Source organism: Salvia splendens, chromosome 9 (assembly GCF_004379255.2).
Source record: "Salvia splendens isolate huo1 chromosome 9, SspV2, whole genome shotgun sequence".
Classification (NCBI taxonomy): Eukaryota; Viridiplantae; Streptophyta; class Magnoliopsida; order Lamiales; family Lamiaceae; genus Salvia; species Salvia splendens.
Genome location: NC_056040.1, coordinates 1493687 through 1517732, shown reverse-complemented (window position 1 = coordinate 1517732; position 24046 = coordinate 1493687). Strand labels below are relative to the sequence as shown.

The window sequence follows — 24046 nt, the reverse complement described above, 5'->3', positions numbered from 1 at the left end:
ATTTATGATATATTTAGAGTTTGTTCATACGTTGTGATAATACATTAAAATTAATCAATACTTTGATTTAATGCTATTTACTTGATGCAACACACTATTTGCTCCATTCATTCGAGTCAATTAATGTTACTAACATATTTGTATAATAATTTGTGCAATATTCTTCATTTCATTTATGAATGATTGATGCGCTTTGAGAAAAATTTATAATGTAGCAAAAACAATAAACTAAATATTAATCTGCAGTAATTACATATACGCTACGAATCTAATTCTATAGTTACATTAACACAATATATATCCTGATAAATCGCAACTAGAATATTTCGTATAATTTTATACTCCCAATTCACCTTTCATCATTGCTAAATGTGCAAGGTTATCAAGAGATGGTTGGTCAATTAGAGCTAGATAATGTTTAAAAAATCAGAGCGGATCTATCGATTCGACCATTTTAGCCACAAATCGACCCACCATCCGGTCCAATGTGGATAACGAAACTGCTCAAATTAAGACCGCTAAGAACTCCAACAACTATCTAGCTCGATAGTGAATCAACAGACATTAAATCGTCATTTGTATTTTTTTTCTAAAAAGTTTAACGAGATGATAAAATGAGAGTAAAGGAGAATAATATTGACCAACATGCTCTAAGTTTATAATTATGGTTAGTATTCTGATATAAAAAATGTTTATTTAATAGTATTTGAATTCAACAGTAAAGCGTATGATATAAAAAATGTTTATTTAATAGTATTTGAATTCAACAGTAAAGCGTAACTCAATTGCTAAGATGTTTTATATGGATAAATGAAAACTATTATTGATTCAATTTATATACTCCATTTTTCATACTGCTATAATATATTTAGTTATATATTCATTGATGCATAACCTATTAAATCATGAGCCGTTTTCACTATATAATTTTTAAAATTTATTTTGGAGTATAGTATAGTCCCTTTTCTTTCTCTCTTTTTTATTCATAAAGAAATACAGTAATTAAATCATGGGCCGTTCGCGCAACCACTTTTAATCTGGTTTCACTTTAACACGCAGTAAAAAATCGAAGTAAAAAAACCCTACCACATCTGCTTAATAAAGAGAGCTCCACGTTATCTCTCTCTCTCTATAAAATTTCTTTCATTTTCTTTGCCTACAGTCCTCCGCTGGTCCTCGCATTCTCTGCTTCAAACTCAAGCACGATCGAAAATGGTGAGTCTCCGCCCTTCTGTTTCTCCAGATTTTCCGTTGCATTGCTATCGCGTCTCCTGATTATTTTATCACGCGTGGCTCGCTTGATCTGATTTCGTTCCTCGTCTAGTTCGAATAAGTTATCGATTTTTGTTTTGGCGAGCTATCTGTTTTAGTCGGCTAATAATCTAGACCGGTGATCTGGTTTATGCTGGATGCTTCTCTTTTGAGTTGTTTTTTTTCCGGTGCTGAGAATCGGAACTCGTGTCGAATTCATTTAACTATTGAGATAAGTTTGGAATTCGCGTGGAAGGATTGCAGCTTAATTGTGCTTGAGGCGTGGACGCGTGGTGCCTGATGTGTGACTGATCTGACACTAGTTGCTATTCGTTTCTGTAATTTTGCTCGATTGAAGATGATTTTGTCCAATTTTTGAAGTTTTTGCAAATCATCCTAACTTGTAATTGTTTTAGCAGATAAATCGTATGTGATTCGAGTTTTTAAACATATTTTTTTGTTGTTGTTGGTGATTCCTCTTTATCTGTTTTATAACGATGCAATGGCATAGTTGTTGTGGTGTTATAGTTTGATCTATCTGTATTCATCATCATGTAGGCTAAAGCGTATGTATGTGGCAAAATAGCTAACTATCTTTAGATGTATCGAGTTGTGATTTTGGTATAATGTCTGTTGGTTGTTGATGCTTTGATGATGATGATGATGTGTGTGTGTGTGTTGGGGGTATACATTGCACATTTTTGTGAGGTTCGGATTGTTAAATATCATGCTTCTGCTGTTTGTTTACTAATTTAGTTTACTGATTTTCACGCAAGCATCATGTTTCTCCTGATTTACTTCCGCATAGTAAGATGTTTATGTTATCTAAACGCGTTCTTGTGATCAGGCAAACGCAGCATCTGGGATGGCTGTTCACGATGATTGCAAGTTGAGATTCTTGGAACTGAAGGCGAAGAGGACTTACCGCTACATCATCTTCAAGATAGAGGAGAAACAGAAGCAGGTTGTTGTTGAAAAAGTAGGTGAGCCAACTGAAACCTACGAGGATTTTGCTGCTAGTGTCCCCGCTGAAGAATGTCGCTACTGCATCTACGATTTCGACTTTGTGACAGCAGAGAATTGCCAGAAAAGCAAGATTTTCTTCATTGCTTGGTAATCTCACCATCTCATTGCTTATCCCTATGGTTAACGCACTCAATTTAACACTCGCTGAACACAAACCATATGCTCGATTGCTTTTTTGCTATGCAAGGTCTCCTGACTCCTCAAGGATCAGAAGCAAGATGATCTACGCCAGTTCAAAGGACAGGTTCAAGAGGGAGCTAGACGGGATTCAAGTCGAACTGCAAGCAACTGATCCAACTGAAATGGGCCTTGATGTCATCAAGAGCCGTGCCATCTGAGTGAACAAACATAGGCAGGTGTCTCGTGCAATGCCCGCCTACCGTTTGTTCGAAGGTAAACTTGGGTATAACCGTATAAGTAGTCGCCAAGTACTTGGTATACTGTTTCTTGTAACTTGGATGCAATTTATGTTTGTTTTGGTATATGATGTTTTCAAGTGTTGCAGCTGTAGTTTTAATCTACAGGCTGATATTGTAACAATCTGGGAGGTGTAAGACCAGCATGTTTTGGTATGATATGATATTTGACCACTGGCTATATTTCTGATTTAAATCAAAATCTCATTTAGTTAGCAAAAAAATAGATTTCTTGTTTGCTTTGATGACTGTCTACAGAAGATTTTACTTTGTTTGGGGTTCTGCATTTGCAACTATTGAGTTTGAAATGATTTTTCTTGCTTTGTTGAGTCCATTCTTGACAACTTTTGTTTTTCTTTATGCCATTGTAAGTGGCCATTTTCACTTATGTTGACATAATTGCAATGACATTTTTTGTTCAATGTTTATATGCAATTAGATTAGGGGTAAAATAGTAGTACCACTTTTCTCGTCCAGACATTTTGATCACTATCTCATATTTTGAAATCCATCGATATTATCTTCATCCTTTAATAATTGTATGAATGACGTATATCATAAACTACCAATTTCATCAGTCTTTCGATAAATAATTATTTTAGGAGAACAGTCATGTCACAACTCCGCCACCTCATGATTCATGCCACAGTTACACTGTTGGAGTGAAATTTTGTTAATAGAAATTGATACGAGTTTGAAAGATTAAGTTTAGACAATTACTTTCTAAAAACATACACATCCAATCTCTTAAAAATATAAATAGAAACTTGAGATAAAACTGACTGATTCTGACATAGTATGCCGCGATTGAAAATCAGAATTTTGTTATACTCATCAATCTCTTAAAAATAAGAATAGAAACTTGAGATAAAACTGACTGATTCTGATATAGTATGCCGCGATTGAAAATCGGAATTTTGTTATACGAAAAGCATCCACATCCATACTCTTGTCAAAGAGCATGGAAGTGGGTCCGGACCCACTTTTATTCATTTTTACTCTCTTCTTCCTCAAGAGCACAACACCTACATCCATGTTCTTCCGTAAGGACATGTTCAAGGGTTCCACCATTTTATTATTCAATTTAAATAAAAACAGTTCCACAATATTAAAATGCATTAAAAGTACCTGGAATACTATTACAAATTACAAAAAAAGTTAAAATTACATAATTAAAATCCTAAAAATTTAAAATTACATAATTAAATTCATAAAAAAATTTTAAATTACATAATTAAAATCCTAAAAATTTAAAATTACATACTTAAATTCATAAAATTTCTGCTCGTGGCCGAATTTTGCCCAAATGTGTTTGACTAGGTCTTCTTGTAGCTCAATGTAGGTTCTGGTATCGCGCATTGTGTGTCTTGTTTCGATCCTCTCGCCCACCGTCGTATGCACACCTCGGCGTGGGGGAGACCTCGCGGTTGAGCTTCCGGCTTCATCATCGTAGTAAAAGTTAGCTGCCCTCGGTCCTTCATCAGCTATAATCATGTTATGCAAGATAATACACATGTACATGATGTCGGCGATATTCTTAATGTACCACAGTCGAAACGGGGTCTTCACAATGTTGAATCGGGCTTGAAGGACCCCAAAAGCTCTTTCGACGTCTTTCTGAGCAGACTCTTGACGCTGCGCAAAAAGAACTCGTCTCGGGTCTTGCGGATTGCTGAACGTCTTCACGAACGTCGACCACCTTGGGTAGATACCATCGGCGAGATAGTAACCCATGTGGTATGCATTTCCGTTGACGGTGAAGTCGATCGTCGGTGCTACACCATTCAAAACATCATTGAAAAGTGGTGAAGAATATAACACGTTCAAGTCGTTGTTAGATCCGGCAACATCGAAATATGCATGCCAAATCCATAGGCGGTAGTCGGCGACCGCTTCAAGGATAAGCGTTGGGCCGCCGCCTTTGTGGCCGCTTAAGTATTGCCCCCTCCAAGCAGTCGGGCAATTCTTCCACTTCCAATTCATGCAGTCAATGCGGCCAAGCATACCAGGAAAACCATGGACTGTTTCGTGAAGATGAAGCAACCGAAGATGGGTTCCCGAAGGAATTCCTCACCGAAAGCAGAACGAACGCCGTCGCAAAAATTTTTGAGGCATAAGATTCCAGTTGACTCACCCACATACAAATACTCGTCGAAGAGGTCAGCCGTTTGCCCAGTAGCAAGTTGTCGGATGGCACAATTACACTTTTGCAACGCCGAGAGAGTTTGCCGACCGGTTGCGTCTCTACGTGATTGAAAGTATTCAACACGGGCGGATAATGTGTTGACAATACGCATAAACAACCGTTTTGACATGCGAAAACGACTCCGAAAGTAATCTTACGGAAACCGCGGCTGGTCGAAAAATAGTCGGCAACGAGCCTTTCGTTGGCTCCCTCGCGGTCACGAGGGATGTAGCGGCGAATTGATCTAGTTGGCCGAGGAGGAGGGGCAGGGGTAGTGGCGGCGACATAGGCTTCATAGGCGGCACGATATTGTTTATAGTATTCTTGTTCTTCGCGCTCCGCTTTCGCAATGATATCGGTGAAATCCATTTTTAAATTTTTTAGAGAGGGTTTGCATGAGAGAGCAAGATGTAGATGAGTTGTATGAAAAAATATGAATGAGAGATAATTTGATGTGAAAAATGGATGATGAATGTGTGTATTTATAGATGATTTTGGGATTAAATTTCTTTAGAAAAATAAAAAAAATTCAAAAAACGGTAATAAAACAGCTATATTTTTTGGAATATGATTTTTTTTTTTTTTTGGTATTATTTTTTATTTTAAAAAAAATCCAACGGATAATCCGTTGGCGAATAGAAACGCACCACGTCGCATGCTCAGCGGCACGAACGTGCTCAATGCATCAAGAAGCGTCGTGCCAGCGGCGAGAGCGCAGCGGCGGACAGCGCGTTGCCGCGCCAGCGAGCACCGCTGCGGATGCTCTTAAAGAGATCGAGATAGAAATCATAATTTTAAAACATTAAAACGTAAGTAACACAATTACTATAGATTTATACGAGTATTAACCCAAACAATAAATCTATTTTTGTACAACCAAAAGCTGGTTTATTTGAGAAAAAATCGGTTTATTTATGCATTTAATTAAAACATATGGGCGTATATATAGTACATGGAACGTGCATAAAATTGTGGTCATATATCAATGATTTGTGTATAAATTTTTTATTTTTTCGGAACTCTAAAATTAATTAATCATACTTTAATTCAAATTTGAAAAGTAATACAGAGGTAATTCAAATATATAAAAAAAATGAAAATGAGGCTGAAGACTAATCAAGTCTTTTTAACTTATCCACTAACTACATTTATTATTTTAATATATAATTAATACATCAAATTACCAATATTATAACCTTTTTTGTTGTACAAAACTTGGTTGTTTATCATCACTCCCAAACAATAAACCCCCAACAAATTGTACTCCATCCGTGCTGTCTCATTTTTCTATTTCCGTTAGTCCCATAAAACAAAATTTGATAAATTGAGTACGAATATTAAAAAAGAAAAAGAAATTGAAAGAAATAGTACTCCTACTACTCTATATCAGCATTTCCCCATTTCTAAACCAACAAACAAAATTGCATGAATAATTTCCCTATTCATAAGGAATTAGTGATCCATCTTCACTTCCTCTCTCTCTAGAAATGATCTTCCGAATCCTCAATTCCCTCCCCGAATCCCTCTCCTCCCCGACCTACCTCCTCATGCTCTACGCCGTCGCTTGGACGGCCGTCCTCACGGCCGCCGTCGCGATGGCCTCCTTCACGCCGGAGTGGGCCTTCGTCTCCGCCATCAGCCCGCTCTCTCCGCCCTGCCGCGGCGAGGGCCTCGTCAGGCTGCCGCTCGACATCCCAACGGAGGACTTCTGCCTCGCCTCGAGACTCTTCAGGCGCTCCGAAATTGACATGCTCGTGCCGCCGCTCTTCGCCGCCGTCATCGTCGCCGGATCCGCCTTCGCCGTCAGAGCACTCGGATTGTGGGAGGGCGACGACGAAGAGGTGGCGCCGCTCTGAGAATACGGTTAGTTCGACGATTTTCCCCCTAATTTGGAAATAAATTTCGGTTTTCGAATCCGTTGCGCCAAACGACGTCGTCGTCGTGGTATTTTGATTTGTGAATTTTTTTTGTTTTTTAGTGTTTGCTGATATATTACTACTGTTTCCCACATTATTTAGAAATTATAGTTCATCTCCAGCTTGAGTTAGAAATTGATTATTGTTTTTTGTTTAAAATTGTTTGATCTCGGTTTAGTTAGTAACTAATGTAACTAATTAAATTGAATTGTGTCACTAAATTGGCTCGAATTTAGTTTAATTATAGTTATAGATTTTTGCCGCTTTCCTAAATCCTCAATATATATCGATATATATAGTGTTGATAGGAAAAAAAATGCAATGCTCCAAAAGTTATCTATAAAAAATGTCATAATGTACTGCTCCTACATATAAAAAACATATCATCATTGAGTTGTATTTAATGCACATTTTTTACATATTTGTATTTTTTTATAAGAAATGGGTAAGAAGTGATTACATTTAAAAATAAAAATTACTAGAAAACAGCTAAGAATTGTGTAAGATAGTAGTAATAGTGATATATATATAGAGAGAGAGAGAGAGATAAATTAATACATCAATTACAATGCATGAGTAAACTAACTGCAGAAGCACATAACACTCAAAATATTTGTTATATGTAAATAAACACAACTTTTTTAGACAAGAAAAACTAGGCCATCTTCTATGATTTGAGCAATATTCTTGTCCAAGTTTACAAAATATTAAAAACCACAAGATCTTAAATTGAAATAGAGTTCAACTCATTGATGTGCATTCAGGCTTTTCCAGCTGTCTTAAGTAAGTTGCAGCTGAAATCCCAGAGTCTCTTCGCCAAAGCCTCGTCTCTGGCCAGGCTGCTTGTCTTGAATTCGTTGCAGTCGACGTAGTAGTTCCCTGACACTCCCTTAAGGCCGGGGTGGAGCACAACATAGCACGTTGTTGCTGCACCCTGAAAATTGAGAGCAAAGTTAACATACATGTTAACTTTTTTTAGATCATCATGTTCTGTTTGAGGGACTGTTACCTGAGGAACATTTTTCCAGAGAATGTGAGTTGCCAGCTTCAACATTTCTGCACCAAAATGTTGATTTAGTGCAAGAAAACTAGCACATAAATGTGTGTGTCAGTGTGTTGTAAATTCGATATCTCTGCAGAAAAAAATTTTGATTTAATGCAACAAAACTAGTGCAATATTTATGCAGCAAAAATCTTGATTTAGTGCAAGAAAACTAGCACACATAAGTGTAAAACTTGAAGATTTCTGCAGCAAAATCTTGTTTTAGTGCAACACACATGTTAGATTGTAGGACTTCTTACTCATCAAAATCCCGGAATATCTGAACAGATTCGTCATGATCAGCCCCGGATGCACTGAATTCACTGTAATGTTTACTCCTTCACTCTGCAGAAACACACAAGTTTAAACAACTACTTTTGCCTCCTAGAGAGCTCTAGTGTGTTTTTGAGGTTGCGATACGTTACCTCCAGACGCCTAGAGAGCTCGTTTGCGTGTAATATATTGGCTAGTTTGGACTGTCCATATGCTTTCTTGTCATCATATCTGCCACCAAACAAAAATGTATCGCCTTATACACCAGGCCTTCCATCTTATGATTTACATTTTTGATGAACTAACTTACTTCTTTTGATCACTGATCTGTTCGAAAGCAATCCCTTCTGGATAAGTGAGTAGATGTGCTACCGATGATAGATTCACAATCCTCCCCTCGATCCCCGTAGATTTTGCTGTTTCTTTCATCTTGTCCAGGAGTAGGTTAGTCAAGTAGAAGTGGCCTGACCAATGAAACATGAACTCTTACAACCTAAGCTGAGAATATTTCAAGATATTATAAATGTGTTATACTATACCAAGATGATTTGTAGCAAACTGCATCTCAATCCCATCTTGAGACAGCTGAAAAGGGCAGAACATGATACCAGCATTGTTTCTGGAAAAATAAACCAAAGTCAGATTGAACACTAACCAAAAAATGTCTAAATTGTTGTGAAAATGAGTTTTTTTAAGTTACATTAAGATGTTGAGGGGAAGGTTGAGAGTGGCGAACTCATGACTGAAAGCCTCGACTGAGTCGAGAGAAGCGAGGTCGAGTTTAAGGGTGGTGACTTTAGCTTTGGTGTAATCTTTGAGAATGGACTGCTTTGCTGCATTAGCTGCTTCAATGTTTCTTGCTGCTATAATAACATGTGCATTTCTCTTAGCTAAAACTCTTGCAGTTTCCAAACCAATCCCACTTGCACCACCTGCAGTTTGAGAATTTTTTGTTAACTTTTTTAACAAAATATTGAAAAATAATGTTCCATTTATGATTCAAAACTCTGTTATTATTTTGGCAAGAACTTGACCTGGTCAGGTTAGATCTGTGCTTCCTATGCGTTCTTGGAGGGTCGTTGCTCTTTTTTATTATTATTATTATTATTATTATTATTATTATTATTATTATTATTATTATTATTATTGTTGTTGTTGTTGTTGTTGTCGTCGTCGTCGTCACTGTTGTTGTTGTCGTTATTAATTTTTATTCATTGGTGTGTGTACTGAAAATTTGTCTAGCCTGGTCTATCACTATCAGGGTGTGGTGGATCAATTTAATTTTCTATATTTGTTATCCTGTGAATTTATTTTTTCCATTATTGAACCCTACCAGAAAATTTAGAATTAAATTTGTGGTATCAATGTCGTTGTAGCAACCCACTATGCTAGATTTTCTCATGGCAACAACTAATAAGCAGAGGGATGTACAGAGATCTAAATCTGCAAATTATGATTGGACGTGCACAACATATATCTCATAAATTCAATATTTAATTTCCTGTATAGTTGGATCTAAGTATAAAAACAAAAGTTACTGCATAACTTATGTGAGCAGCATTTGTGAGAACAACTATTGTTTAGTTCACCATTAGCGTTATTAAAATTATTACTATTTTTTATAAATTACATGGAAAACAAAGTTCATTTTGTTACTTTAATCTTTTATGAAGTTATAGATAAAATGATCAGATCGACTTTTGATTTTTAAATAATTTATAGAATTAATGATGTAAATACAATTCTTGAGGTATTAATGTTATAGTAAATAAACAACAAAACAAATAATGCTAGCTTGAAGTTGTGAATTAAACATGGTTAATTACCTAACCATGAAGTTTGGTTAAAACTCTGATTTATCTCGCTCTTATCAAAATTCAAATGATAAGTCGTGAAGTTTAAAAAATTTCTCAATTATCTGAACCTGTGATTATGGCTGTCAAGTTTGTCGCATCGATCCCCTCAGTCACATTCTCAGCCGTTGATGCAGATCCGAACCCACTAGGCCCCGGTATACCTGTGATCAACCTAAACATCTTCCTTCTTGTGTGTGTGTGTGTGTGTCTGTGACAGAGAGAAGAGAAGAGAAGAAAAAGAGAAATAAAGTGTATGAGAGGTGATGGTATACACCATATATATATGAATGGATTTTGCCTTTTTGGGTGATTATAGGTATGAATTGGGTGTGTGAGCATTTATTGATTATAAGTGAGTGACAAATTATTTCTAACCACTACTCACCATATTTACTCACTCTACATATGTATCTACATTTAAATCTGGGATATATACACTGTTTAAATCTGTGATATCAAATTATTCATATGAATTATGTATTTGGAAAGCTTTATTTAATTTGTTCACATGAACATATATATGTAGTCGGCGTTGACATTATTGAATTAATTATTTTCTTACAATTAATCTGAAGATGGTATGCCATAACAAAAGGTATGGACAATTAAACTTTTGAACGTGTTCATGTGGATTGCATTGATGAGATCTCTGCCATCATTCCATCCAATTGGTACTATATTTTCAATAGTGAAAACTGTAGGAAATACTATGAATTAATTTTGATTATGATATGTTTCGCAACTTTAAATATCAACAATAAAAAAAAGTATGAATTTATATTTTTTCCCCAATTTTCTAATGTAAAAAAATACAAAATTTTTATTTGTAATGGTTTGTTGATTTGGTGCATACTAATTTCAAATTTACAACTTGTTGAAATATGTCGCCCATCCCATCAAAAACATCATAAGTTGGAGGATTATCCAAAAATATATAGGCAAGACATGATTAACTCCAAGTCGATGTAGCACAACAATGGAGGTTTTAATATAATGTGGTTGAATTATTTGCTAAGTGTGTTGCAAAAATTGATAAAATTCATGAGCAGTCTCATCATTTTTCGAATGTCACGTTAGGCGATCTACAATCTTGTCTCTTATCATCTCTTCCCTTCACTATTCATGGGCTCCACAATACATTTTACTACATCTTTTAATTAAGAGACAACACTCCCAACCATGCATCTCTTATCGGCTTGGCCATCTATTCCCTTCACTATTCCTGAGCCCTTAGACACAATTTCTTTCATTAAACAGAAAATTGAGAAAATATTAAAATTAATAATTATTCTGATAATTTTTCATTTTTAATAAACTTGTATTATAAAAATAGGTACTATTAAAAACGGACTTAATTGACCGAATTATTGTTGGATTATGCTTCCTTATTAATTACTGTTGGAAATTTCCGTTGGCAAATAGTAAACTGATGGATTGCCGAAGGATCTCTTGTTGATAAATTAATGCTAATTTCAATAAAGGAAATAATGTTATGAAAAGAGAATATATTATCCCACCTTTAGGAATAATTCTTATTACAGAAATATTAACAATGAACATTTTATACACTTGTAATCAATATTGTATGCACTTGTAATGAACATACATTGCTTATAATGCGTATTATAAGAGGACAGATAATTACAAGTACATATATAAAAGTTAATTGTTTGTAGTTCTGCAATAAAAATTGTTTATATTTTAATACACTCCATCTTCGTTCCGTATAATTTTCTTGATGGTGAATGCTAAGAATCTCATTGTCGGCTATTCTAAATATGAAAATTGTTTTAACATATATTTAAAAAATTTAAATATCCTAAATCAAATGAGCCATAGAACATGGAGTAACATGCAACCTAGCAAAAAGGGTCGAAGCGAATAAAACCATCATCACAAAAATAAATTTTATGATGTTAACCTCATGATGCTAATTCATTTTTAACATATAGTATGTTATAGTATTTCCTTTTTTCTTTTTTCTTTTTTCTTTTTTTTTTTTTGTAATTGGTGAAACCGAAATGATGGCGTATCAGAATACATAACTTCTGTAGAGAAAAGATATGTCGCCTTGTCAGAAGACATCAACGATGCGGCAACCATTTCAAAGATTTGGTGCAGAGCTACCAAAAACCGAATTTAATGGAGTTTCCGGCCTTAATGGGCCAACGGTAGAGTTAGCCTATTTCAAGACTCACTGCTACTAGATACGATAAGAGTTCATAACTCAATTCATAAGATATTTTCTTGCTACCACCATATTTAGAGGTGTATTTACTATACTTCATGAGTAATTGAGTGTATATGAGTTGTAACTTTAATAAAAGAAAAAGGTTGATATAACGTAAATGTGAGAGGGCGAGGGGGCCATAATCAATCCAACACATAAATAACACAATTAACACATGCATATGAATTTAACAATGTATTTATTGATGTAGCAATGCTACATAAGCTATTATTATACATAATCAAACAGTAAAATAAAAAATATTCCGAAAAATTTAATGTTAATCATGATTTAGGACTTATGTCATTGTATAGTAATGTACCGTACGTCGTCGGTAGCGCCAAAAATTTTACTAAAATGTGATTAATTCCAAAATAAATAATGAAAATAAAATGCACCATAATGAATGGAAAAATTAAAAATGATTAGTTATGATAATTGATTTTTTAAGATTTCGACATTTTATTCAGAATTTACTCCTGTGCTTTAAAATTTGAAATTTGATAGTAAATTTTTTTTATAAAGCATCAATAAATTGTTGGATATTATCAGCAGATATTGAAGGTAATCAATTTCCAATTAATAATTCTGAAATGGAAAGAAGTATTACTTCTCCATAGCTTGACTTACATATTTGTATAATTGTATTCTTGATTCTTACTTACTTGCATATTTGATATTATTATTTATATTATCTTATTAAAATATACACTATTACGTATTATAATTATTGATACCACCTTCAATTTTTTTTAATTATCATTTATCTTTATGATTACTATTAGAATAGAAATAGTAGTAATTGTTTTTTGTTCTTATGAAAAGAAATGCTCACATGCAGTATTTAGTTTTGGCCCATTACACAAGAATCAAAAACAAATTAATTGGGCTTGGGCTTGGTCTTGGGCTCCATTTAAGATACCTAACCAAATTAGCCCACAATTTAATTGGGATTGAGATCCATTTAGCCCAAAGTTTCATTAGATCATCAAACCCTACACTTCGGCTTACAATTACAAATGGGTTTTCAATGGATCATCGTATATAATAATAAAAAATTGAAGAGCTCAAAAAGACAAAGTCCAATTCTAAAATTCCATCAATTGTTATTTATTAGGTTTTCAATCAAAAATTAATATGATAGAATGACTTAAATGATGGAAATAAATCAAAGTATCAAACGTTATTAAAAGCACAAAAAATCAACGAAAATTGATTGAGCATGAATCCAAAAATTAAACTTGAAACTAACTCTCGGCTCAAACTCAGCCTCAAACGAATCATTGGCTCTACCAAAACCACCTTGCCCCTAACTCGAATCTGTCCTAACCCAATTTAAATTTGACTCAAACTTAATTCATGACCTATTTTATTAAAATAACACTTGTTATAAATGAAATTAGCTATTACAATGGCCATTGTTATTGTTATGGATAAAAAATACTCATTTTCAGAATATGTTAATAAATGAAAATTACAATTTTAAAAAGATAGAAATAAGTCAGGTCAACTAGGCCATCAAGCAAAATATGCCTTAGTTTTGATTATATACCAAAAACTAAATTCTTAAACCCCAAAAAAAGGGGGGAAAACTTTAGAAATAATGTAACCCTACTAGCTTTTGCCAAAAATGTACCCGTATAAAGATATCCACCATAAAATCATAGTTATTTTACTTATTTTCAAAACCAATGGATTTCCATATCTCCTTTTATGTCTATTACCAATAGTAAGAGCATCCACAATGGTTTTCGCCCAGACATAACCCAACCATAAACTTCTCCTGCCACATCATCAGCACTAAAAATCCTCCTGCCACATTCATCAAAACAAGCAAATAGCCTAACCATAGCCCAGCCACATCACTCAAAATTATATAAAACAAATAATGAACAATCACACAAAATACGGAATTAAATTTACGCCACAGATACGGGAAAATGCAACAATTTTATTTAAATTTTAAACAAATACATTTTAAAAAATTACATAAATTTAAATAAAAACTAACGTCTTGCAATCCTCCGCGCCCACAACTCTTCAATTAAATCCTTTTGGAGTCGATGGACAACTGGCCGAGGTCGAGGTACCGCCGGCTGCAAGGCGCTTTGCATCCATTGGTCTATCCCGCGGTTGGTATATGCCTCAAGCGCTTCGGCCATTCGACGTTCGTACTCCTCAGCGTCCCCCCACTACCTCCACTACTACCACCCGCGTTACTCATTTTTCGGTGTTGATCTTGTACAGAAATTAAGATAGAGAGAGTACTCGTTAATACAAGTGGTGCGAATGAAAATGAAGTGCAAATCGCGTATATATAGTGTTTCGAAATTTTTTTTAAAAAAAACCGTTGGGCTATGCACTGGGCGATCCGCTCGGCGCCATTTTTGACCGCCTAGCGCTAGGCGAAATTCATTTCCAAAAAACCGCTCGGCGGTTTTCGGCTTTTGCAATGGTTCGCCTAGCGCCGGCGCTCGGCTAGGCGGTGCGCTAGGCGCCATTGTGAATGCTCTAATATCACTATTTGTTAAATAAATAGAGTGAACTATCAAATTGGCCCCTATGTATGACAAGTCGAACGCTAGAGGTATCCATGTTTAAAAAAATGCGTTGTAAGCCTCTACGTATGGGTATAATATCATTTCAGACCCTTTATCACTATTTTGAGTCTTTTATACCATTTTCTTCTCACTTTTAACCTAAATGTAATTCTAAGGATGTTTTAGTCTTTCTCATTTTTATTACTATGTATTATGTTTATTTTATATTAAAATATTATTTTCATTTAATCCATAAATATTGTAAATTTAATTAGAATGATAAATTAAAATAATTATCAATAGTTATCATAAGAATGATTTATATTTTTATTTTAGTTTGATATGATTTATAAATAGTGAGGCCAATTTTGTAGTTCAGTCAGATAAATAACACAAATTTCTAATTACCATATTTATATTATTTTTCATTTCCAGCCCATTTCCTGTCAGCTCTCTCTCCCCATTTGCATCCGCCATTTTCCCTTCAATTGCTTTGAGAAAATTGCTTAGATCCGATTTTTTTTCTCTCTCTCGCGATCTCGATCACGTTCTCGATTGCGTGAGGTGGCATCAACAATCACCGATTCAATTTTCCGTAATTCAATCCGCATCGTCAAACCGCGCGCACCCACACCTCCAATCCGGATCCGAGACCGATCCGACATTGTATGGCGGCGTCACGGCGGCTCCGGGAGCTCCAATCGCAATCCGGCAACAAGATCTGCGTCGATTGCTCCCAGAAGAACCCCCAATGGGCGTCGGTCTCCTACGGCATCTTCATGTGCCTCGAGTGCTCCGGCAAGCACCGTGGCCTCGGCGTCCACATCTCCTTCGTCCGATCCGTCACCATGGACTCCTGGTCCGAGATCCAGCTCAAGAAGATGGAGCTCGGCGGCAACGACAAATTCAACAGCTTCGCCTCGCAGTACGGGATCCCCAAGGAGACCGACATCGTCGCCAAGTACAACACCAAGGCCGCCGCCGTCTACCGCGATCGGATCCAAGCCCTAGCCGAGGGCAAGCCCTGGTGCGATCCCCCAATTGTGAAGGAATCGCTCGATTCGAATCGGAACGGTCGCAGTAGTAGTAAGCCCCCTTTGAGCGGAGGCAATGGGAATGGCAATTCCGGGTGGGATAATTGGGATAGCTTCGATGACGGAGGGAATAGTAATAATATCAGGAGGAATAACACGGTTGGGGATTTCAGGAGCGGGGGGAGCGGCGGCAGCACGCCGTCGCGGTCGAAGTCGTCGGAGAATATGTATTCGCGGGCAGAGCTGGAGGCGTCTGCGGCGAATAAGGGGGATTTCTTTGCGAGGAAGATTTCGGAGAATCAGTCGAGGCCGGAGGGGCTCCCGCCCTCGCAAGGTGGGAAGTATGTGGGATTTGGATCCACTCCGTCGCCGGCGCCTGTGAGGAACAACGGCAGCGATGGGGATGTGCTTTCGGTTGTTTCTCAGGTTTGGTTATGAGCAGTTTTGCTGATTGTGTATTTTGTTCTAGTTGTGGTGTGGATGTGATTGTGAAGATGGATGTGTTTTTGCATATGCAGGGATTTGGTATGTTGTCAATGGTGGCTGCATCGGCAGCGCAGTCAGCCGCGAATGTTGTGCAAGCTGGAACTAAGGAGATCTCTTCCAAGGTAGTTCTTTTTTTGCTTTATAGTACTGATTTTGATTGAATATGTAACTTTTATTTGTTTGTTTGGCTAATTCGATGTGCGTTTGAGCTAGAGGAATGACAAACTAAGAAGATTTAAAAATTCTCAATTGTGTATTTATTGGTGCAAATGCGATAATAAATTGGTGCATACCTGTAAACTTTTGGTGATGTTGATGAATAATGATGTAAATGTGTATTCATGTGCTGATGTGAAACAACGTTGTTTTGAGCCTAAGAACCTAAGGAAACGACGTTAAACTTTTGGTGATGTTGATGAATAGTGATGTACTAACTGTATATTCTTCGTGATTTTACATGCAATTGACCCTTTTTGTTTTATGGAGTATGTATTTTGATTGAATATGTAGCTTTTACTTGTGTATATGACTCATTAGATGTGCATTTGGGCTAGAGGAATATGTAGCTTTTGATTGTGTGCATTTGTAGAGAAGCTTAACTACAGTTATAGTTTCATTTGAATAGTACTATAATTGAAAAATAATGCACCAGAAATAGGATGTTTGAGATATATTTACCTTTTGCCAAAGCTGATTATGTAAAGACAAGGTTAAAGGTTAGTGAGTTGTATATTAAATTATTGATCTCTGTTTAACAGGTAAGAGATGGGGGTTATGATCACAAGGTGAATGAAACTGTCAATGTTGTTACCGCAAAGACATCGGAGATAGGGCAGAAAACATGGGGGGTGTTTAAAGGGGTGATGGCTCTGGCCTCCCAGAAGGTTGAGGAGTATACAAAAGAAGGCTCGGGCTCGGGCTTTGGCTCTGGTTCTGGTTCTGGCTGGCCTCGGAATGATACCGAAAACAATGGTTATCATCAGGATTTTGGACAGGGGGCTAAGGGATACAATTCTTCAGTTGGAGTGCAATCATCATCAAGTCAACAGTTTAACAAAGTTAGCTCTGGTTCATGGGATGATTGGGATGCCAAAGACAGCAAGAAAGAGGAGTCACCAAAGGGGACGACCTTCCAGAATGGAGATAGCTGGGCCGGCTGGGGGGACGACGGAAAAGATGATGGATTTGATGATTTTTATCAGAGTGCGCCTGCGCCCGATAAGAAGACAGGGGGTTATAATGGGAAGTCGGACAGCAACTGGTCCGAGGGTGGGTTTATATGAGGTAAGAATATCTCATTCCCCTCCTCCCCGTTTGTTTGATTTTTCATATTATTCACTATAAACCATCTGTGGTGGGTTTGTGGATGAAAGTGGTCTATAATTGTAAAACTTCCTGTAGTGTACCTGCAGTGCCCAAGATACTGTACGGATCACTTATTTGTGTTACAAGGACAAAAATTTTCCAATTCTAAGATTTATTTTAGACTGCATTTATGATAGTTGGGTCTGTACTTATAATGATTTACACTAGCTACATTGAATTCTATACATCTTGCTTATTTCTCAATATTGAGCTGCTTGTTATAAGCTTAGGTTATTGGCCTACCTTTTGCCCTTTTGATGCGTTGATGGGCTCTCTTTTTGTGAATTTTTTATTTGTTTGAATGACTAGTGGTAAGGAGCTTTTCCTTTCTGTTGGATCTGGAATTATATAGCTGAGTTTTTTGGTGTTCCAGTAGATTGTTCTCTGATAAGTACATTAGATGGTCCATAAGTTGAATTGCTAGGTAAGTTGGTACACTTTTATCGATTGGCTGGCTCTCTTCGTTACTGCGTTCACATCTAACTCTATGGCTTTTAGATTTGTAATTTGCTTGAAATTGCAGACACCGATGAGCTCTTGGTGTCTTCTTAAATTAGGTGTACATATAGAGTTTGATTGTGTAACTGTTTTTGACAAAGCCAAAATATGGTTAGAGCTCTGAGATCCCCTGTTAGAAACTGTTCAGTTCTTATTTCTATCTGTTGCTCTAATTTAGGTATGATTCATTCTTAATTGCACACATTGTTCTAGTAATTTTATCTGTGGTCTGGATCTGTTGAAATTTGAAAATATAGAGACAAGCGCATTCTTTAGTATAATGGTTACTGAATGTATTTGGAGAAGTTGCAGTTTTTTCAAGGGGAAAATGAATCTCTCTGTGAAGAAGAGAGTGGGGATTTTAGTGGGAAGTGGAATGTTATCAACTTGTTCCTTGATGATTTAGAATTGCTTCCCACTTCTGGTACTTCTATAATTTCTTCTCCTCCTCCCAGCTATCCTGCCCGCCTAGAAAAGCAATGCACACCCTCGTTACCTGCCCATCCCCACTGCAGCCTGGCCCGAATCTGCAGTTGACGAGTTGGGTAACTGAGTTGGATGCATTAGCCACCACTCTTTCATTCTCCAACCCTGCCCTAAACTAATCTCCACATCCTCCCTTTTCCTCTGCTCTTTCCTTTTCTGCAATATGGCAGATATCTCTGTCCGTTATGGGTAGCACGTGGCTGACCGGAACTTCACCTTCTCCAGGGGAGGCCGTTTCTGTGTGCGTTGGACGGTTTCAGGGAGACACATCATGTTAATTTTCCTGGTGGTGGATGGTTTGGCCGAGAAGCAATATGTTGATGAGGGCTGTGAGAGAGGGTAAACTCCCCTGGCCCTCTGTGATGCAGGGTAGCATTTGGATCTTGTTGTTACCGCCACCAGTTCTAAATTCCGGCTAGGTTTTGTTGGGAGTGTGGGCAACACGTGCGATGAGATGTGGTGGTCCGGCCGGTATATGGCCATTAGTATGGATATTGTAATCCATGAGGGAGGAATATGTTAGTCGGGGTTGTATAGTCCCAACACAAGTCACGTAAATGACGGATTTAGAAAACGAAACTCATTGAGTCAGAGGCGATGAAGCGACCGTTGCTATCAACTAATGGAGTAATAGACAAGAACGGAAGACTTCAACAATCTGCAATTGATATACACGGATACAATAATAACTCTGCATATAATCTATATAACCCATTTAATGATTTAATGGAGTTCCTTCTAAATTTCAATCGCCATGGCATAGTTGTTTACTTGGATTTATATCATTAAACGCAAGAAAAATAAAAGCCACCACAAGAAATACAGAATAGCACAAGAAAATGTGTTGTCCACATATTATTAATTTTGTTTAAAAAACTCATTATTTGTCTCTTTTTCTATCTCACTCACAATTTTGGCGGAGTATTCAGATTTCAGATAAAGATATCTGCTAAATTCAATTTTGAGAAAATATGAATTTGAATCGATCCGAAATCCTAACCCAAATTCGAAAATACAAAATATTTATAATTAAATTTGAGTCGGAAAATCCAAGACATCTGAAATGATTGTTTTTATTGTTATGTGTAAATAAATTAACTTACAAATATAGAATAAAATATTTATCAACTATAATTTGAATTTTTCAGTTTCAATCATTACCAAACCAAAAGTTCAAATTTCGAAGAAAAATAAACTGATTCAATCTTAATTCCTACTACTATATTGGAGGTAAAACATGAGAAAAAAAATGTGAGTGGAATATTATAAATGGAGAATGAACATTTCGATTTGATTCAATACAATCATTCAGATTACGAATACTTTAAATTGAACCCTAGCAATCAAACATCCTTCATCTTTGACTTTGCACAACCAGACAAACAAACGAAACAAGAAACAAGAAACAAAAAAACAAATGATTTTAAAATTAGAAAATAGACATCTCATTGTTTCAGACAAAGACAAATACAAACACAAGCACGCTGCATTACAACACCCGAATAAAAACAACACAAACTTCACATTTACATCCCAACAAATGCAACAAAAATATCCTCACACAACTGAACAATAGTAGACACACAGAGAGAAAGAGCGAGTTACATTTTCGGCCACGAACGAAGACCACGAACACGCGATACAGAATTTCAGCTCGACTCGACTCCACCCCAAGGCCGTGAACAGCCGAAGGAGGAAAGGGAGGCTCGGATACATCAAGAAACCATCAAGAAAACATGGCTGCTGCTGCTGCTTTTTCCAAATCAATCATATCGGAGAAGACTTCAAAGATGATCGTCTTTCAAGAGTCCAAGACGCGATTTTTCACACGCTGCGCCTTTCAAGACTCGATTTTTCACACAAGCTCTACGGCTACCTTTGCTAGAAACGACTAGTTTATAGACAACGGAAGTCTCTACTACGACTACCTGTTATTTTCGAGGAACGGACAGTAGGCGAAGTTCATAGGGCGTCGAGCGATTCGAGCCCCAAGGCCTTGGCTTTCGCCTTCAACGATCTCAAGTAATGGATTGCTTGATCAATCACAAAGATTGCATCTTTCCCGTTTGAGTAAGGGATTATGCTCTGCAGAATGCTCACAGTGTCGAGTATTTCGTCTCTCCTCGACCTTTTGCAGGCTGACCGGAGATATGATGCCTCCTTACGACTACCACAGCTCGACTCAGCATCACTCTCTACTTGTTCGGAGTAGGCAAAGGTTTTCAGAGAGCTTGTGTCGTACCTGCTTGATGGGATGTCGTCGTTTCCATCCAAAAGCTTTCGCCTTTTCAATGGTATGGAAAAGCTATCGACTTCTTCACCGGTTTCCTCTGCCAGTTTTGGTGCACCGTTGTCAGTCATGGTGCTAGGGGAATGTCCGGTGCTTGTCTCCTCATCCTCGGAGAAATCGCTGTCGTAATCGGAGCAGAGGAGGGCATCCAGTTCTTCTGTGTCTTCACGCATTTCGCCTTCCGTGACATCTTTAGAGTTTTCTTCGAAACTCTCGTCTTTCAAATCCCTCGGCTCGACACCCAAATTGTAGGCGGATGGGGTATTTGGCGGCTGACAAGCTCCAAACTGAACAGGAGCGTTGACCCCAGAGCTGTATAAGAGAGTGGTTTTATCACCGGATTGATCGAATACGAGAAACCTCTTTTGACCGGGCATGGTAGCGGTTCTGAGGCGTTCGACATCAGATAGGCCCAAAGGGAACTTCTGTCCGGATGCAGGAACGAAGGCTTGGTGGAATTGTTGCTTATGGTAAAACCAATTCTGCAACCGATTTGGTTCACTTGCCTTCGACTGTTGGAAACCCGAGCCAGGTACGGGAGGAAGATTTCTCAATGTGGAATCTTCGACGGGGTAAGGGTACCTATGAGCTGGCTCGGCATTCAGATAGCCGTTCGTGAAGGGAAATCCCGACAGATTCAGTGTAGATGACAGTAGATGCTGATCATACCCGGACCCGAAATGCCTTTCCATTTAAGCACACCAATAGCCTGATAGAAACGAGCAGAAGTGAGCGATGAGATCACTGAAAACGAAGAAATCCGAGTTATGAAGAGAGGGTAGATAAAACATACCTAAGAATTAACTGATTTCTTGTTGAATCTTCGAGCTAAAATAGAAATATATAAAACAAAATCCAGCTTAACTTGAATGCGTGGAAAAGAAACGAATCTACGTGACAGGTTTAAGTAGATGTCTGAAATATTCGGCCTGAAATGCACATGAGGAAGCTAGTTAGCGTTTTTGGAAAAGCACACAGAGAGTTATGGTCGCAAAATTTTGCGTACTAACCTGACAATCTTGAAGAGGTTGAAAGCATGCTATTACTCTAACTATAATGGTCGCACTCCCGTCAATTCCACTCTCGTGTTTCAATGCTCGAAATCTTGTCTGACTAGCTGCTTGGCTTACCATAACTACTTCCCCAAAACTTAAAAACTCAAATTCACAGAAAACTGTCGCGGAAGAGAGTGACTACCAATCCAACGATTCGAATTCCTTATCTCGAGAACTTGCACCACACAAGGAAATGACAAAGGGAAATGACTAAAATCACTAAACTTAGTCGAAAGAAACAGTTCAGATGGCAAGAGAGATTTATAACAGTATAGAGGTGGGACGAGAGAAGAAAGATCAGCTAATCCAGTGTACGTAGCAAGGGATAACGACGAAGCAAGTGGATCCCATGGCAATAAGAGACTATGCTAGGATGAATGTGGGAAAGAAAGAGAGATAACAAAGATGTTTGGTGGAACGAAACGAAGGCTTTATAGAATCACACGGCAATACAAGTTCAAAGAGATGACTTTCTGGAAAACATCAATCGACAGACTATACCACCGCATGCTGTTTCTTCAGTTTGATTGATTGCCACTTTTTTTTACCAACACCTGCTGAAATTTCGAAACACAAGTTCAAAACCAAGTCGGGACATTCAAAAGAGAAGCTATTCAACGTTCTCTACACATAAATAAGCGTATGGTGCGGCTAAGTTTGTATACGAATTTGCAACCAATGAGTTCAACAATACAAAATAAGGATAATTAGCCACACCCATTATATTTCTTGAATGCTAACTTACAAAAACATGATACAAACACCAAAAAATCTCATCTTTACCACTTAATTAACAAAAAGAACAGATTTTATAAAAAATTGGCTACAAAAATCTTCTCTAATTTGGTTTTCATAGATCAATGATGAAATATGAACAGATCCCATTATGAAAAATAGAGATTACAGTGTAATAACATTCTAGTCTTTTCAATTCTTTAACCCATGAAATAGGAAAACAACTCTAATCAAGATAGGTTCTTTTTAATTCAAGAATACAAAACAAGGATAATTAGTCACATCCATTAAATTTCTTAAATACTAACCTTACAAAAATCTCATCTTTACCACTTAATTAACAAAAAAGAACAGATTTTTATACACAATTGGCTACAAAAATCTTCTCCAATCACCATAGCTGCATGCAAAAACACCTTCATCACTACACTTCTTCACACACTGAACCTAAGCACTAATACTGCGTAAACAAATGGATCTAAAAGCAGATAAATTCTTACAAAAGAATCACAAAACCCAACCTTTTTATCCATTCCTGATTCCCATTTATTTTTTCTTTATTGCTCAAAAGGAAAACCCAAGAAACCAGATCTAAAAATTAAGCCAAGCAAGATTCAAAACAAAGGCACATCACAAAATAACAGTTCACAAAAGCCTTAAACAATGAAGAAATAGTGAGAAGAAAACTCACAGCCCACAAAAGAAGACAGCACCCAAAAAAGACTTATCCTTCCAAAGAGACAATCTACCAAAAAAATCCCAAATGCAGAAAACAGCTGAATTTCTTTTTTAGAGAGAGAGGAAAGCAAGAGCGTGTGTGTTCAAGACAGTGAATAGAGGAGAAAAGAGACTATATAGACACAAATTTATGGGTTTAAGTTTAACAGGGAAAATTGCAATTGGTAAATTTGGTTGTGGGTTTTTACTATGAAGTATGTTAAATGGCCATAATGTGGCCGGCCATAAAGAGTTAATTTAGTCCATTTACATGTATAAAAAAAATTAGAATTACCGATATAAACTTATATGTGTGTGAATGGACTTGTGAGTTGATACTTATCTTTGAATTCCATTACGTAAAACACATTAATATCACGAATTACTGTATACGTTGAACAACAATCAAGAAATGACAGTAGTAATAAGTTGAGCAAAAACTACGAAAGAGCAACACTAACGTGTTGAGCAACATATAATGAAAATGATATAAAAGTAAAATCAAGTAGTATTAAACCAAAAATTTGAAAGAAAATCAATTTTTTTTGTTATTTAATTAATTTATGACTGGTCATAACGTGGCCGTATAGCATTATTCTTTTACTTTATTTAATTTAATTTTAGTATAATAATTGAATTTTATGA

At 36.8% G+C, this 24046-nt stretch overlaps 5 protein-coding genes across 10 annotated transcripts; 3 read left to right on the top strand and 2 right to left on the bottom strand.

Annotated features, from left to right (window-relative positions):
* The first annotated feature begins 1079 nt into the window (after positions 1-1079).
* LOC121748902 (actin-depolymerizing factor 1-like) lies at positions 1080-2889 on the top strand. The gene is made up of 3 exons (XM_042143463.1): positions 1080-1215; positions 2099-2364; positions 2465-2889. The coding sequence occupies exons 1-3, from the start codon at positions 1213-1215 to the stop codon at positions 2613-2615; spliced, it is 420 nt and encodes a 139-aa protein (XP_041999397.1). The 5' UTR covers positions 1080-1212; the 3' UTR covers positions 2616-2889.
* A 3404-nt stretch (positions 2890-6293) lies between these two features.
* Positions 6294-10459, top strand: LOC121747738. 3 transcript variants are annotated; one of them, XM_042141838.1, is made up of 2 exons: positions 6294-6741; positions 10100-10459. In XM_042141838.1, exon 1 carries the CDS (start codon positions 6366-6368, stop codon positions 6732-6734), a length of 369 nt encoding a protein of 122 aa, XP_041997772.1. In that variant the 5' UTR covers positions 6294-6365; the 3' UTR covers positions 6735-6741; positions 10100-10459. The 3 variants fall into 3 exon arrangements, with proteins under 3 accessions (XP_041997772.1, XP_041997773.1, XP_041997771.1); XM_042141839.1 differs by lacking the exon at positions 10100-10459 and adding an exon at positions 8125-8221; XM_042141837.1 differs by lacking the exon at positions 10100-10459 and adding an exon at positions 7559-7690.
* LOC121747737 (short-chain dehydrogenase TIC 32 B, chloroplastic-like) lies at positions 7301-10304 on the bottom strand. The gene is made up of 8 exons (XM_042141836.1): positions 10034-10304; positions 8810-9041; positions 8649-8728; positions 8420-8573; positions 8262-8340; positions 8097-8181; positions 7804-7850; positions 7301-7728 (listed from the first exon to the last, which is right to left on the bottom strand). Exons 1-8 carry the CDS (start codon positions 10302-10304, stop codon positions 7555-7557), a joined length of 1122 nt encoding a protein of 373 aa, XP_041997770.1. The 3' UTR covers positions 7301-7554.
* A 4686-nt stretch (positions 10460-15145) lies between the features above and the next one.
* LOC121748417 (ADP-ribosylation factor GTPase-activating protein AGD7-like) lies at positions 15146-17824 on the top strand. The gene is made up of 3 exons (XM_042142767.1): positions 15146-16195; positions 16288-16377; positions 17014-17824. The coding sequence occupies exons 1-3, from the start codon at positions 15404-15406 to the stop codon at positions 17536-17538; spliced, it is 1407 nt and encodes a 468-aa protein (XP_041998701.1). The 5' UTR covers positions 15146-15403; the 3' UTR covers positions 17539-17824.
* A 2184-nt stretch (positions 17825-20008) lies between these two features.
* Positions 20009-23533, bottom strand: LOC121748594 (transcription factor bHLH145-like). 4 transcript variants are annotated; one of them, XM_042143055.1, is made up of 4 exons: positions 23376-23533; positions 21905-22506; positions 21688-21823; positions 20009-21603 (listed from the first exon to the last, which is right to left on the bottom strand). In XM_042143055.1, exon 4 carries the CDS (start codon positions 21584-21586, stop codon positions 20567-20569), a length of 1020 nt encoding a protein of 339 aa, XP_041998989.1. In that variant the 5' UTR covers positions 21587-21603; positions 21688-21823; positions 21905-22506; positions 23376-23533; the 3' UTR covers positions 20009-20566. The 4 variants fall into 4 exon arrangements, with proteins under 4 accessions (XP_041998989.1, XP_041998990.1, XP_041998992.1 ...); XM_042143056.1 differs by having other exon boundaries at positions 21905-22503; positions 23376-23518; XM_042143058.1 differs by lacking the exon at positions 23376-23533 and adding an exon at positions 23206-23342.
* Between the last annotated feature and the right edge of the window lie 513 nt (positions 23534-24046).